This window comes from Podarcis muralis, chromosome 16, assembly GCF_964188315.1.
Source record: "Podarcis muralis chromosome 16, rPodMur119.hap1.1, whole genome shotgun sequence".
Classification (NCBI taxonomy): domain Eukaryota; kingdom Metazoa; phylum Chordata; class Lepidosauria; order Squamata; family Lacertidae; genus Podarcis; species Podarcis muralis.
In genome coordinates, this window is record NC_135670.1 from 5,127,303 (window position 1) to 5,142,653 (window position 15,351).

General features: G+C 50.6%; 1 protein-coding gene across 4 annotated transcripts in view; it reads left to right on the plus strand.

Annotated features, from left to right (window-relative positions):
* Positions 1 to 210: 210 nt before the first annotated feature.
* MTMR11 (myotubularin related protein 11) overlaps positions 211 to 15,351 on the plus strand; it is a 33,095-nt gene continuing 17,954 nt past the window's right edge. The window contains exons 1-10 of one of the 4 annotated variants that reach the window (XM_028709038.2): positions 211 to 1,023; positions 5,211 to 5,283; positions 9,204 to 9,343; positions 10,590 to 10,662; positions 10,865 to 11,007; positions 11,575 to 11,653; positions 11,736 to 11,913; positions 13,414 to 13,501; positions 13,645 to 13,733; positions 15,173 to 15,303. In XM_028709038.2, coding sequence (XP_028564871.2) covers positions 970 to 1,023; positions 5,211 to 5,283; positions 9,204 to 9,343; positions 10,590 to 10,662; positions 10,865 to 11,007; positions 11,575 to 11,653; positions 11,736 to 11,913; positions 13,414 to 13,501; positions 13,645 to 13,733; positions 15,173 to 15,303 — 1,048 coding nt within the window. In that variant the 5' untranslated portion in view covers positions 211 to 969. Of the gene's footprint in view, positions 1,024 to 1,692; positions 2,534 to 2,564; positions 2,865 to 5,210; positions 5,284 to 5,527; positions 6,006 to 9,203; positions 9,344 to 10,589; positions 10,663 to 10,864; positions 11,008 to 11,574; positions 11,654 to 11,735; positions 11,914 to 13,413; positions 13,502 to 13,644; positions 13,734 to 15,172; positions 15,304 to 15,351 lie in introns of those variants that run through there. The other 3 variants (XM_028709039.2, XM_028709036.2, XM_077920191.1) reach the window with 3 other exon arrangements.

The following is a 15,351-nucleotide window of genomic DNA, read 5'->3' on the forward strand; positions in this document are numbered from 1 at the left end:
TCATAGCATTGCAGAGTTGGGAAGATACTCAAGACTCATCTAGCCTAACCCGCGGCAAGGCAGGAACCTGAGCTGAGCATCCCTGCCTCCGACTGGCTTGACTACCCGCTCCCTGGCTTGGAGGGTCCTCCCCTTGCAGTCTGTGCCGCTGACCTTGCGCCTCTTCCCGGGAAGGATGGGGGGTTTTCCCTGGGCCGCCGCTGCTGCCGGGCCAGCCTTGCCAAGGGGAGCGCTTCTCCTTTAAAGCAGCCACGTGGGCCCGCTGCTGGTGAGGAGCCTGCCCTGCTTTTCCCCCGCGCCGAGGAGGAGCTGGCGCCGTGTCAGTTTCACCCGCCCAAGCTCGCCAGGGAAGAAAGAGGAGGGTGTCGGATTCGCCAAGGACCATCAGCGCATCTCCATCTGCATCGGCGAGCAAGGGGGACCCGCAGAGCAGCAGCGGTGGGAGAGAGAAGGAAGGAAGGAAGGAAGACAGACAGACCCGGGAGGGGGACGAAGCCCAGCCAAGCGCATTGCAGCAGCGGGGGGCGAAAGAGGAGCCCCCACTACGCGCGCGCCCTCCACCAGCCCGATCGCCTCTGCGCTTCTTTCCTCCCCACATCGCAGAGCCTGGAGAGGCAGTTTGCCAAGCCGCCCGCTCCCCATCCCAAAAAGGAGGGCCCTTCACTGCCACCCTGCAGCCAAACTAAGGAACACAAGACGCTTTTTTTTAATTTTGGAGAGGGGCGGGGCTTCTGGAGACAACCTGGGCGGAGAGGACCTTGCGCCCTCAAACTGCATCTTTTTGCGCACCGGGTTCCCTGGGAATTGGAGAGGGGTTTTCCTCTCCCTCTTGGCGCTTTGACTCTGAAGGCACACCCACACACCAACACCCCTTCGCCGGCTCTTGCACGCCCCCTCCCTCCCTTGAAAGATCAATACTCCACGCACGCACCGATTTTATTTTTTTATGGGTCACAAAGCGACGTCGCAATGCTGTCCATGTCCAAGACGTCTTTTAAAATTAAGCAACACCAGGATCCAGGGGTAAGTCAGCTTCTCTGGCGTTGCAACGCTGAAAGGGGTTGGAGGAAGGGGGTTCCGCTGGCGGGGTGAATGGGGATGGGGGCGTGTGTGTTGAGCGGTGGGGTTTGAGGCTGGGTCACCCCACCCCGCGCTGGAACCATAGGAAACGATGTCGGATGCTGCCCATTTTCCACAGACAAATATTCTAAAAGATTCTTCTAAATGTTCCAAGAGGTTGGGAAATGCTGGCCGTGAATAATGGACTTATGTCAACTAGATATCTAGGGCACCTCTCTCTCATCTTTCTAGTTTTCTGAATTAAACTTTGCAGATTTGCCTTTCCTTCTGCGCATTATGTGCATGCCCTACCTTTAAACACCCAATAAGAATTCCAGGAACTCTGGTTTACCCCTCAGAGAACTACAATTCCCAGCACCCGACGCTGGTTGGGGCTGATGGAAGCTGTAGCCCCAAAGATCTGGATTTGGCAGAGGCTGTCTCATCCAAGCATCTTCCAAATGAGCCACTTTTTGGAGGCTGTAATGCTTGCGAATACCAGTTGCTGGAAACTCCAGGAAGGGAGAAGAAGGCTCTTGTGTTCAGGATCTGGTCTTGCTTGGAGTTTCCCACAGGCTGGTTGTCCACTATGAGAACAGGATACTGGACTAGATGGGCCAGGGGCCAGCAGCTGGGCTCTTCTGATGTTTTTGTGGAACTTCCAGCTCCAGGGGCAGTCTATCTAGATTCCTATGTTCTTAGGGGCATTTAGTCACTGCTGGACTAGATGGGCCCCTGGCCTGATTCGGCAGGGCTTTTCTGATGTCCTTATACTTGCGCAGGAAAAGAAATCCCTGCCCCACCCCCTGCAAATTAACCACAGATGAATGCAAATGCAAAACCGGCCTTTCAACACACTGACTTCACCTCCTCAAAACCGGGAAATGTTTTTAGGAAAAAAAATAAACCACACACACCCAATTGCTCGTGGCACCTTTTCTTTTGACAGCCTTAAAAAAGCATCGCTTGCATTTAAAGACACGCACGCATGCTGCACTGACTTGTGTTTATATAGGATTTTGAGCACAACTTTGCTGAGGGGATTCCCCGCTCTGGAGCCCAGACTTCTACGTCTGTTTCCAAACATGTTTCCAAACACAGCCTTCTTTCTCCCTGCTTTCCCTTTTTTAAAACAAAAAAACAAAAACCCAGCGATAATTTTAGAAGTGGGTGGTTTTCTTTTCGCCGTACATAGTGTCCTTGGCCGCTGAGGGCAACTTTCCCATTAATGATTCACAAACTCCCCCCCTCTTTTCAAAGTTTCTTCTTTCTTTAAACAAAAACAAACCTTCTCTCCCTCTGTGCCTCTGTCCTGGCTCTCCAGTTGGTAGCTAGGAAACCCGGGCTTGGCTTGAACGCCTCATTCCATTGCTCCAGCAACGACCTAGCTAGCTGCAAGCTTCAAAAATCGCTTACTCCGGAGTAGCGGAGGGATCTTTGCCGGGAACACGAGGCCAGGAAAAAGTGAAAACAGGTTGGAGACAGTGGCTCTGAGCCTTGACGAAAGGAGGCACCGCCTTGATTTTTAAAAATAAAAATAAAAAGTGATTTATGCCTATACAATCCTTCCTTCAGATGGAATGCGCTTCTAAGTTAGGTCTGAGTTTCTTCCTGGCCTCTATGATCTGGCTGCCTCTGCCCTTCTGCATTCTTTGCATAGTCATCAAACAATGTTTTTTGAATTGAGGAAGAAAAGAAAAGAATGCAGGGAGGGAGCCAAGTCGCTTGGTTTGCTGATCCCAGCCGAAGGGAGCCTGGAGCTCAGTGGGACAGAACACCTGCATGATCTCAGAAGGCTTCTTCAGGTAGCCCTGCAAATGTTGCCTGTCTGGGATACTCTGGAAGAACAGTGTACAGTGGTACCTCTGGTTACGTACTTAATTCGTTCTGGAGGTCCGTTCTTAACCTGAAACTGTTCTTAACCTGAAGCACCACTTTAGCTAATGGGGCCTCCTGCTGCCGCTGCGCCGCGCTGCACAATTTCTGTTCTCATCCTGAAGCAAAGTTCTTAACCTGAGGTACTATTTCTGGGTTAGCAGAGTCTGTAACCTGAAGCGTATGTAACCTGAAGTGTCTGTAACCCGACGTACCACTGTAATAATAATAATAATAATAATAATAATAATAATAATAATAATAATAATAATAATTTCTTATACCCTGCCCATCTGGCTCGATTTCCCCAGCCACTCTGAGCAGCTCCCAACAGAATATTAAAAACGTGACAAAACATCAAACATTAAAAAGTTCCCTAAACAGGGCTGCCTTCAGATGTCTTCTAAAACTCAAACAGTTGTTTATCCCCTTGACATCTGATGGGAGGGCATTCCACAGGGCGGGTGCCACCACCGAGAAGGCCCTCTGCCTGGTTCCCTGTAACTTGGCTTCTCGCAGTGAGGGAACGGCTAGAAGGCCCTCAGAGCTGGACCTCAGTGTCCGGGCTGAATGAAGAAAAGAGCTAGAAGAATACAGAGTCCCCTCTCACGGATGTAGCCAAACTTTTATCCCACAGAGAAGGATGCACCCTCCTGTCTCTCACCTGGGAGCATTCTAAGTATAAGGCAGCTTCCTGTCGGAAAGGAGGAATGAGTGTTTTGCTCTGCACAAAGCTCTCGCCTGAGGTGTACAATGACAGTGGACAGGCAGGTGATCTCCTTCCACCTGCTACCTGGGAGCCGATAATTCACTGGAGTGCGTAAGGATCAAACCGGTGACCTCCCTATGCAAAGCGGAGACCCCACCACCACTGAGCAAACGGCCTTTAGGGTGAGGTGTCCTCTTCCCTCACGATTCAGCAGCTCACAATGTTCAGCCACCTTTTTCCTCCTGAAAGGCACCAGGCCGGCAAACGTGTCAATAGCAAAGCAATGTTGAAAAATTCTAAAAACCGGGATCTCAGGGTTGCCACTAGCAAGTGCTTTTCAGCCACCAGGGAAAACGGAGATGTTTCACCATCCCTTCTGAAGGCCAGTCTTGAAGGGCACAGATGTACCTCACCAGGGATGGAATCCCACAAACGGGGAACTGCCGATAGTGTCAGGCAGGGGGCATTCCCAGCCATAACGGCTCAGGACCGCAAGACCTCAAGCACAGCCTCTTCCTGTATGAATCTACCCAGACCCTGAGTAGGCCCTCCTTCGTGTGTCTCCTCCTTGAGAGGTCCGGAGGCTGGCAATACAAGAACGGGGCCTTCTCTGCAGTGGCTCCCTGTCTGTGGAATGCTCTCCCCAGGGAAGTTCCCCTGGCTCCTTCATTATACACCTTTAGGCGCCAGGCAAAAACGTTCCTTTTTAACCAGGTCTTTGGTTGAACTGATTACACCCTTTTAAAATGCTGTGGTGTTTTTGTGGTGGTGGGGCTATTGGGTTGTAGTTTTTATTTTTCTTGTGTATTCTGTGGTTTTATATCTTGATTTTATTCTGAGAACCGCCCTGAGACCCCCCGGTATAGGGTAATATATAAATTCAATTAATAATAATAATAATTATAATAATAATAATACAGTGGACGCTCGGGTTGCGAATGTGATCCGTGCGGGATGTACGTTCACAACCCGCAGCGTTCGCAACCCACAGCTGTGCGTCTGCGCACGTGCAGGTTGTGATTCGGCGCTTCTGCGCATGCGCAAAGCACGATTTAGTGCTTCTGAGCATGTGCGAACGCTGAAACCCGGAAGTAACCCGTTCTGGTACTTCCAGGTTTCAGCGGTCCATAACCTGAAAAAACCTGCAACCTGAAGCGTCTGTAACCTGAGGTATGACTGTATTAATGATGATAATAATAATAATAATAATAATAATAATAATAATAATGATAATAATAATAATAAATACCTGGAGATGCCAGCAGGACCTGGGACCTTCTGAATGCCAAGCAGGTGCCCTACCATAGAGCCACACCCCCTTGGCAAAATCAGAGGGAGAGAAAGTCTCGTAAACAGCCGGGGCCTCCTGCTAAAAAAAATATCCCAGAGACCCAGAGGGGAGAGGAAGAAAATAACCGTGCACTTTGCAAAATCCATAGCTAGGCTCTTTCTTTGCCCTGCCACTTAAGAACAGTGGAATGACTCTGTGTTTTCCTGATGGATCAAAGGTCCCGGCAGGCCAGTCGCTGTGGCACCTCTGCTCACCCCCTCTCTTCTCTCTTTGCAGACGAGGGGTCCAAAGTCCCCCGACATGAGTGACAAGAGGAACGAATCTTGCCACGCTCTGAAATGCATCCCAGGTACAGTATTCTGATTTTGCTTTCTTTCTCAACCCTCTTTCATGCGATCCCAAACGTGAAAGCACGACGCCTCGTTTAAATGCGACTCGGCGTTGTGCAAAACACCAGGTCCCAAGGGACGGGTTGATATTGGGAGACGGGGGAATGGAGGACGACGGTGCGCTGTATAGAGATGTGGTCACCTCAGGCCCTCCGAAAAAGGATATGGCAGAGCTGGGAAAAGTTTCAGAAAACCAACGAAAGGGATCGAGGGGAGGGAGCGACTCCCCTCGAGGAAACGGCGCCGTTTTGGGGACTTTAGAGAAAGAGGAGAGGAACGTTTGGACGACAAGAGGCGTCCAAAACGATATGTGGTGCGGAGAGCAAACAGAGAATTTTTTCCCCCTGCTGGACATCCAAGGAATGCTGGAAGATTCAGGACAGATAAAAGGAAGCCGTTCTTCACACAGAGCAGAGTTGAGCTGTGGAACTCACTGCCTCAGGATTGCTTTAAAAGAGGGTTAGAAATATTCATTGAGAGGACTATTGGCGGTTAGTAACCCCTGATGGCTGTGCTGTACCTCCACAGCTGTGCTCTTGTGTTCGAATCCTGAATTGCAAGTTCCCCTCAGAAGAAGAAGAGGAGTTTGGATTTGATATCCCGCTTTATCACTACTCGAAGGAGTCTCAAAGCGGCTAACATTCTCCTTTCCCTTCCTCCCCCACAACAAACACTCTGTGAGGTGAGTGGGGCTGAGAGACTTCAAAGAAGTGTGACTGGCCCAAGGTCACCCAGCAGCTGCAGGTGGAGGAGCGGGGAATCGAACCCGGTTCACCAGATTACGAGACTACCGCTCTTAACCACTACACCACACTGGCTCCTCAGAGGCATCTGGTTGGCCACTGTGGAAACAGGATTCTGGCCTGATCCAGCAGGCTCTCCTTATTATTTTTAATTATTTTCCTTAAAGAAACACTCCCCGTTCTTTGGCTACGATCCCATGGAGAGGTAGAACTTTCACCATGGGTGTGTATGGAGGAATTTGCCCTGTGTTTGTATGTTGCAGGGAGGGTTTCCCCGCCCCCCCCCGCTACCTTTTTCTTCCTTTCTGAGAAAGAGAAATAGGCTTTGTTGGGTCTTTTATTTGAATACAAGCTTGGGGCGACCCCCCCATGAGGGAGCCACCAAGGGTTAAGGCAGGGGTCAGCAACCTTTTTCAGCCATGGGCCGGTCCACCGTCCCTCAGACCTTGTCGGGGTCGGACTATATTTTGGAGAAATAAAAAGTACAAATTCCCATGTTCTTAAACAGGGGTCAGCAAACTTTTTCAGCACGGGGCCAGTCCACTGTCCCTCAGACTGTGTAAAGATGAGAGGCAGTGTGGTGTAATGGTTAGAGTGTCGAACCAGGAGCTGGGAGAGGCCAAGTTTCAAATCCTCAACCAGTCATGAAGCATGCTGGGCGTGACTTCAGGCCAGATTCTGCTGCTCTCAACCTAACCTACCTCTCAGGGTTGTTGTGAGGGTTAAATGAGGTTGGGGTGGGGGCAGAGCCATGTACACACCATCCTGAGCTCCTTGGAAGAAAAGGTGGGGTTTAAACGGAGCAGATAAATAATAATGAATAGACAGTCCAGCTGCGTATTTGCATTGTGCTAAAATGAGCTTTCAGCTGTGTACAAAAATAGCAATACTCGAGAGCGTCAGTAAAACACGTTTCAAGCCATAGTCTATTTCGAGCTTTTACAGGCGATTGCTGATTCCTTTGTGGGGTGGGCAGTGGGAGACAATGTTTTATATTACTGGATTCCAGTTTTGTATGTTTAAGTGCACTTCGTCTTTTTGGGAAGAGCTGGGAGTTGTTGCGATTCTTCCAGCTCGATGAGTCTTCCTTCATAAGGGGGGGGGGGGGGGAGTGCTTTCCAAATGCGTTTCGGTATGCAAAACAAGCTGGAACTTGTATTAGCACAAGACGGGAGCTATTTGGATATCATTTGTGTGTGTGTTTAAAAGAGTGGCCATGTTAGAAGATGCCTCGCAGGCCTGGAGAGAGTTTGTTATTATCGCTTCTGATGCTGAGGAGTGAATTACTGTATTTTTTGCTCTATAAGACTCACCTTTCCCTCCTAAAAAGTAAGGGGAAATGTGTGTGCGTCTTATGGAGCGAATGCAGGCTGCGCAGCTATCCCAGAAGCCAGAACAGCAAGAGGGATCGCTGCTTTCACTGCGCAGCGATCCCTCTTGCTGTTCTGGCTTCTGAGATTCAGAATATATTTTTTCTTGTTTTCCTCCTCCAAAAACTAGGTGCGTCTTGTGGTCTGGTGCGTCTCATAGAGCGAAAAATACGGTAACTAGCGGGGAAGGAGAAACTTGTTTTGTCTTCCTCATGCACCTTTTTAGAGGCGAGAGAGGGAGGGAAGTGTTTGTGTGGCAAATGATTAACTAGAGTGGGACCTTCGTAGAAAAAGGGCAGCCAGCTTGGCGTCTCTGGAGCAGTCGGGGCTTTGCTCTCAGTGAGGGATTCCTGCCTGCCCTTGTTGCTTGGACACCTGGGGGTTGTAGCAGCCCTAGAGAGCAAACACCGGGTGCTTTCCTGCTTGGCAAAGGCTTTGCATGGTGACTGGGAACCTGGCCAGGGGAACAGGAAGGAGGAGCAGGGAGAGAAGGGAAACTTCCAGAACTGGAGTCCCCAGCAGGATGCACACGGGCCACCTTGTCACCCCCAGAAATCCCCCATGGGTGCTCCCGGCACCTCCTGATTTTTAAAAAATAAAGAATGAGGGTATTTATTTTTGCCTTGTTGTTTAGCTGGATGGATTGCCTACTTTTGGGGAAATGCTGCCTGCTCGGGTTGTTTTTTCCCCTCGGTCTGCGTTTTATTTGGAGTGTGTGGACATATGAACAGTCTTCTGGATCTTGATGCCTGTGAGGAACCTGCAAGAGGGATCAGAGCCCAAGGTCACTTTCCTCTCCTGAGGTTTCCGGCAACTTGAATTCAGAAGCGCTGCGGAGGCAGAGCAAAGTCACTGTGGCTAGTACCTGAGTTAGAAAGGACCACAAGCATCCGGTCCATGAACTTGGCCAGTCCTTCTTTAAAGCCATCTCTTTTGGTGGCCAACAGGGCAGGGCGTTCCATAGCTTAACTATGCATTCATGTACAGTGGTACCTCGGGTTAAGTACTTAATTCATTTCAGGGGTCCATTCTTAACCTGAAATTGTTCTTAACCTGAAGCACCACTTTAGCTAATGGGGCCTCCTGCTGCCGCCACGCCGCCGGAGCACGATTTCTGTTCTCATCCTGAAGCAAAGTTCTTAACCCGAGGTAATATTTCTGGGTTAGCGGAGTCTGTAACCTGAAGCGTATGTAACCTGAAGCATATGTAACCCAAGGTACCACGGTATAAGTAGGAATTTTGCCTTTTGGGTGTGACATTCTGAGCACCACCAGTTTTTCTTCTGTGAAATGGGTACAGCGGACGCTCAGGTTGCGAACGTGATCCGTGCAGGATGCACGTTCGCAACCCACAGTGTTCTCATCCTGCATCTGCGCATGTGCGGGTTGCGATTCGGCGCTTCTGCGCATGCACAAAGCATGATTTAGCACTTCTGCGCATGCGCGACCGTTGAAACCCGGAAGTAACCCGTTCTGGTACTTCCGGGTTTTGGCGGTCCATAACCCAGAAAAACACAACCTGAAGTGTCTGTAACCCGAGGTATGGCTGTATTTCTGGATGCCAGTGACAACTCTCTTAGATTTCCAGATGTGCCCCTTCCCCCAGACCAAAAGGTCTAGGCACACACACACATACACATACACAGGTGGGGGAAGTTGGGAAGAAATAAGAGTTCTCCGGGAGTTTCTGAAATCTTCCTGTGCAAGCTCCCATTGCAAGGTGTTTCTCCCAAGTCCCCTTCACTGTGAATTAATTCTTTCCTGCAGGCGAATATATCCGAGAAGAGGCAGCTCACGTGCGGAAAAGCATCCCTTCCCAAGATGGAGAAGCGACCTACATCCCAGGCACCCTCTACTGCACCAACCTGAGAGTGGCTTTCTTACCAGACCCGTCTCCAAACACAGAGGTGAGTTGGGTTTCTGCAACGCTGCCTTGTCCAGAAAAGAAGTGGGTACCTTCTTCAAAGCAAGTCAGACCAATGGTCTTCTCCTAGAACCCTTCCCTTAAAAACAAGGCAAGATTCCAGACCTCAAGATTTTTTTGGGGGGAGGGAGGGAGCTTAATTTAAAATGGAACGGCCTTATACTGACAATCGGTGCATCTAGTTCAGGACTGTCTGCACTGGCTGGCAGCAGCTGCCCCTGGTTTCAGGCAGCAGATTTCCCCAGCCCTTCATGGAAATGCCACAAAGTTTAAAATAATGCTAAGATTCTAGTCCTCAAGGTTCTGAATCAAGGGCTGACTTAGGAAGCTGCCTTCTACTGAGTCAGACCCCTCTGGTCCATCTAGCTCAGTACAGTCGACACTGACTGGCAGCAGCGGCTTTCTAGGATTTTGGGCAGGCGTCTCCACCTAGAGACGCCTTCGGGGACTGAACCTTCTGCTTGCAAGGCAGCTGTCCCACCACCAGGCTACAGCTCTTTCCCTTAAACAGTTTCCACGGATTCTGGAATAAAATGCCATAGCCTGAGTCAGACGACTTGCCCACCTAGCTAGATATTGCCCACACTGGCTGGCAGCAACTCTCTGGGGTTTTAGGCAGGGTTTCTCCCCTAATCTAATAATAATAATAATAATAATAATAATAATAATAATAATAATAATAATAATAAAAAATTTATTTATACCCCGCCCATCTGGTGGGAGGGCGTTCCACAGGGCGGGTGCCACTACCGAGAAGGCCCTCTGCCTGGTTCCCTGTAACTTGGCCTCTTGCAGTGAGGGAACCGCCAGAAGGCCTTCGGAGCTGGACCTCAGTGTCTGGGCCGAACAATAGGGGAGGAGACGCTCCTTCAGATATACTGGACCGAGGCCGTTTAGGGCTTTAAAGGTCAGCACCAACACTTTGAATTGTGCTCGGAAACGTACTGGGAGCCAATGTAGGTCTTTCAAGACTGGTGTTATGTGGTCTCGGCGGCTGCTCCCAGTCACCAGTCGGGCTGCCGCATTCTGGATTAGTTGTAGTTTCCGGGTCACCTTCAAAGGTAGCCCCACATAGAAAGCATTGCAGTAGTCCAAGTGGGAGATAGTCCAATCTGGAGATGCCAGGGATGACTGAACCTTTTGCTTGCAAAAGGAATGTTCCCTTCCCAAATGAAGGCATGTTAGGCGCCATAAACACGGCTGAGATCAATTCTTCTCTTTTTCTCCAGGACTGTTCCTGCCAAACTTTCATGCACAGCGACTACGACGTTGCCCTCCCTTGCATCGGAAGACTGCTCGCTGGTAAGGTTAAGAGGGCTGCCTCAAATCATCTCCTTCCGTCCTTGATTGTAAGCCCCTTGGGGCAGAGACCTCTGATCTTGCTGTAACCCCGTAAACCTGCCATTTATGTGCTCCCCTCCATTGCCGCCATTAAGTTTTCAGGTCCTTCAAACTCCTTTCCCCCGTAGTTAACACGCGGCTTTTGCTTTTCTTACCCTCCAAGTCAACAGCTTCACCAAGGCTAAAGTGCTCACCAGTACTTCTACCCTGAAGTTCATCCCAGAGGAGCTGATCATCTGCTGCCGGGATTTCCGGGTGCTGCGGTTCCGGTTCCACGACAGCGGCTTGGAGCCTCAGGCCTTCCGGGTTAGTCATGGGAAGGGGGAGACACAGAATTCAGCAGCGGAGGGAGAAAGAGAGAGAGAGAGAGAAAATGGAGAGATGTTGGAGAACAGAAACAGGAAACCCAAATTGCCACTGCCCACATGTCTGGAACAGAAGCCATTCCAGAGACACAGTTGGTGATCGCTGTGGTTTTCAGACTGCAGACAAATACAGTGTCAATTACAGTGGTACCTCGGAAGTCAATCAGAATCCATTCCGGAAGTCCAAAACGTTCGGAAGCCAAGGCGCGGCTTCTGATTGGCTGTAGGAAACTCCCGCAGCCAATTGGAAGTCGCGTAAGTCGCATTGGACATTCGGGTTCCAAAGAATGTTCGCAAACTGGAATACTCCCTTCCGGGTTTGCGGCGTCCGGGAGCCAAAACGTTCGACTCGCAAGGTGTTTGACTTCCGAGGCATGACTGCATGTTTGTATTGTGCTTCCTCTGCATTGAAATGAAGAGGGTGGACAATGCAATTTATCCTGATAATTACGGCAAGGGAATGTGGCCCTCTGCTGGGCTTAACCCTCTCGCTGCCATGCTGTTCCAGGTCTCGATGGCTATCGCTCAGGCTCACGAGAGCAGCACCAAAGATGGCTCCTATGAAGATGCCGCCCTGAAGAACTTGGGTGAGTTCAGCTGGCCGAGGGGGAGGGAGACGCTGGCTGCCTTGAGGGTCGATCGATCCTTATGCCTCTTTTGCCACTGCAGGGAACTGCCGGCCGAATCAGGAGGAGGAGGTGCTGGAGGAGGAAGAGGAGAAGAAGGAGGACGGGTCCCCAACCCTCTTATTCCAGACCCTCCGGGACTGGGAGAAGGAGCTGCAGAGAATCGGGGCCGCGGGTTGGCGGGTCAGCCCTGTCAACGAGCGCTTTGACATGTCCACCAGGTGTAATATATGGCCTATGGGGTTGGTTTTCTGGGGGGAGGGAGGTGGCGGGGAGGGACCCTAAATAGTACTGAGCCAGGTGTCACAATGGGGGTGTGACTCTGTTTTAAGGCAGCTCCCTGTGTCCCAACTTGAATTGGTGCTTTCTTCTGAGGACTAGGATTCTAGGACTAGAATGAGAACGGTGGGATGTGACATCACCGTAGCAGTCAAGTACAGCGTTTCCTGTTTGCCCAGAGTGGACACACAGGGGGACGTTACTCCAGCCAGGAGGACTTCCTGTCACACCTGTCTGGAACATCCTCCCCCTGCGTGTGACCAGGGAGACCCCATAAAAGGGTTGGTCACGCAACCACCTTCCATTCTCCATGCTGCTCCTTCTCTTGACCTTCCCTCTCTTGATGTTATTTTGCTGTTTGCTGGCTCTCGGCCAGCAGCACATGAGCTCAATCCCCATACGGGATGAACCCACACTCTCTTCTGTATTGTTGTTTAGTTGTTTAGTCGTGTCCGACTCTTCGTGACCCCATGGACCAGAGCACGCCAGGCACTCCTGTCTTCCACTGCCTCCCGCAGTTTAGTCAAACTCATGCTGGTAGCTTTGAGAACACTGTCCAGCCATCTCGTCCTCTGTCGTCCCCTTCTCCTTGTGCCCTCCATCTTTCCCAACATCAGGGTCTTCTCCAGGGAGTCTTCTCTTCTCATGAGGTGGCCAAAGTCTTGGAGCCTCAGCTTCACTATCTGTCCTTCCAGTGAGCACTCAGGGCTGATTTCCTTAAGAATGGAGAGGATTGATCTCCTTGCAGTCCATGGGACTCTCAAGAGTCTCCTCCAGCACCAGAATTCAAAAACATCCATTCTTCGGTGATCAGCCTTCTTTATGGTTCAGCTTTCACTTCCTTACATCACTACTGGGAAAACCATAGCTTTTACTATATGGACCTTTGTTGGCAAAGGTCTCTTCTGTAACTACAAGCTAAAGCCTGCCTTCAGGGACCCTACTGTGAACTGAATGTGAGTAAACTTCTTATTATTTTTAATAGAAGACTGTTGTCTCTTTATTCTTTGAAGAGGGAATTAAAGGGGAATTTAGCAGGAACAAAATCCAATCTGGACAAGCCAGACTGGATTGCTTAACTCAAGAGATTCAGACGAATCTACCAACTAGCCTCCTGCAACGTACAGGGGAATGTACTCTGCTACTAGCTCGCTAGCGTGAGTCAGGAAGGATAATATTTAATCAATATATCCTCCCCTACTACCCACAACATTCCCACAAGAACTAGAATATTAATTTATGCATAGGACAAGGGTCACAGCTCCATGAAAGAACATCAGCTTCGCATGCAGAATGGCCCCAACGACATTTCCAGGTAGAGCTGGGAATGATTGCTGCCCATCAGTCTAGATAAGACTAAACGAGAGGAACTCAAATGGTTTGGCTCTGTAAAAGGCTGCCTCCTCATTTCCTTGTTAACTTTCTGCTTCCTCTCTCTGCAGCCTCCCCAAATACTTGTGGGTGCCCAGTTGGTTTCTGGACAATGAGCTGAAGAGGACCTTTGTCCATTTCAACGAAAGACGCATTCCGGTGAGCGACCTGAGCTTGCTTGGCTTGGTTGGGTGGGGTGGGGTGTGTGTGTCTTCAACGGCGTACATGACTCCCAACCCCCAAATCCAGCAAAATCCATCGAGAGGAATCCCATTCAGCTCCTTCCTTCTTCCGTCCCCCAGAGGCTGTGCTGGCATCACCCAGGAGGCAGCGATCTCCTTCGAGCGGCCAGCTTCCACCCCGATTCAGACCCAGAGAAGGAAGACATGAGGTACGTTGCTGGGGGGGGGGGGGAGAGAAGGGGGGCTGTGGGAGAGACGGGGGTCCCTGTCCTCAAAAGCGCTTCCAGTCTTGGGGAATTTCCAGGCCACTTTTATTTTTTTATGACACCTGCCCAGGTTTATTACACCTGCCCACAGGCTTGTCATTTTAAACACGACCTCGGAAGGTTTCCGACTCCGCCTCTCGGAGATTATTTAGCTGTCATCTCTGTACTGCAGCAAGGGGTTGGGCTAGATGGCCTCTGGGGGACCCTTTCAACTCTACAAATCTATGATTCTATATCAGGCGTAGGAAACCTAAGGCCCGGGGGCCGGCGCAGCCCAATCGCCTTCTCAATCCGGCCTGTGGACGGTCCGGGAATCAGCATGTTTTTACATGAGTAGAATGCGTGCTTTTATTTAAAATGCATCTCTGGATTATTTGTGGGGCATAGAAATTCGTGACCCCTGTTCTATATACAGTCATAGGTAAAGGTAAAGGGGACCCCTGACCATTAGGTCCAGTCATGGCCGACTCTGGAGTTGCGGCGCTCATCTCGCTTTATTGGCCGAGGGAGCCGGCATACAGCTTCCGGGTCATGTGGCCAGCAGGACTAAGCCGCTTCTGGCAAACCAGAGCAGCGCACGGAAATGCCGTTTACCTTCCCGCCGGAGCGGTACCTATTTATCTACTTGCACTGGTGTGCTTTGGAACTGCTAGGTTGGCAGGAGCAGGGACCGAGCAATGGGAGCTCACCCCGTCGCGGGGATTCGAACCGCCGACCTTCTGATCGGCAAGTCCTAGGCTCTGTGGTTTAACCCACAGCACTACCCGCGTCCTTATATACAGTCATACCTTGGGTTAAATGTGCTTCAGTTTGAGCGTTTTCAGGTTAAGCTCTGTGGCGACCCGGAAGTAACGGAATGCCTTACTTCTGGGTTTTGCCACTCGTGCATACACAGATGCTCAAAATGACGTCACGTGCATGCGCAGATGTGGCGAATCGTGAACCACAGATGCGCAGACGCGGGTTGTGTTCGCTTCAGGATGCAAACGGGGCTCCGGAACGGATCCCGTTCGCATCCAGAGGTGCCACTGTACAAGGGGAAAGGGACAGCGAGGGAAGACGAAAAACTCAAGCTCAGGCCTCGGTTCTTAGAAAGTAGTTCCTTCATAGAAAGGTGGCTGTCGAGAGAGAGCAGGCATCTGGCATTGCTTGCCTGCCACAGCAGAGCGGACAGAGGGAGCTCAGCTTCCCATCTCTCAAAGAATGGTAGAATTGTAGAGGTGGGAGTTGGAAGGGACACCAAGGGCCATCTAGTCCAACCCCCTGAAATGCCGGAACCACAGCTAACCCTAAGCCACTAAGGCATATATTTCTTAAAGGTGAGATTCAAACTTGTATCAGTTTGCTGGGTGCTCAGCTTTGCTCTCTCTCTCTTTCTGCAGGTCAGTGGAAACTCTGATGCTCGCTGGCCACCCCCAATGTGTGATCGTCGATGTGACGGCGGACCTCCCCAGCCCCCCGGAGATCCAGCAGTCCTACTCCAAGCTTTGGAACTTGAGCCTCTGCCTTGCCGGTGAGAAGAGGAAATAGCCGTGGGGCTGCCCTCCTGACAGGGGTCGCT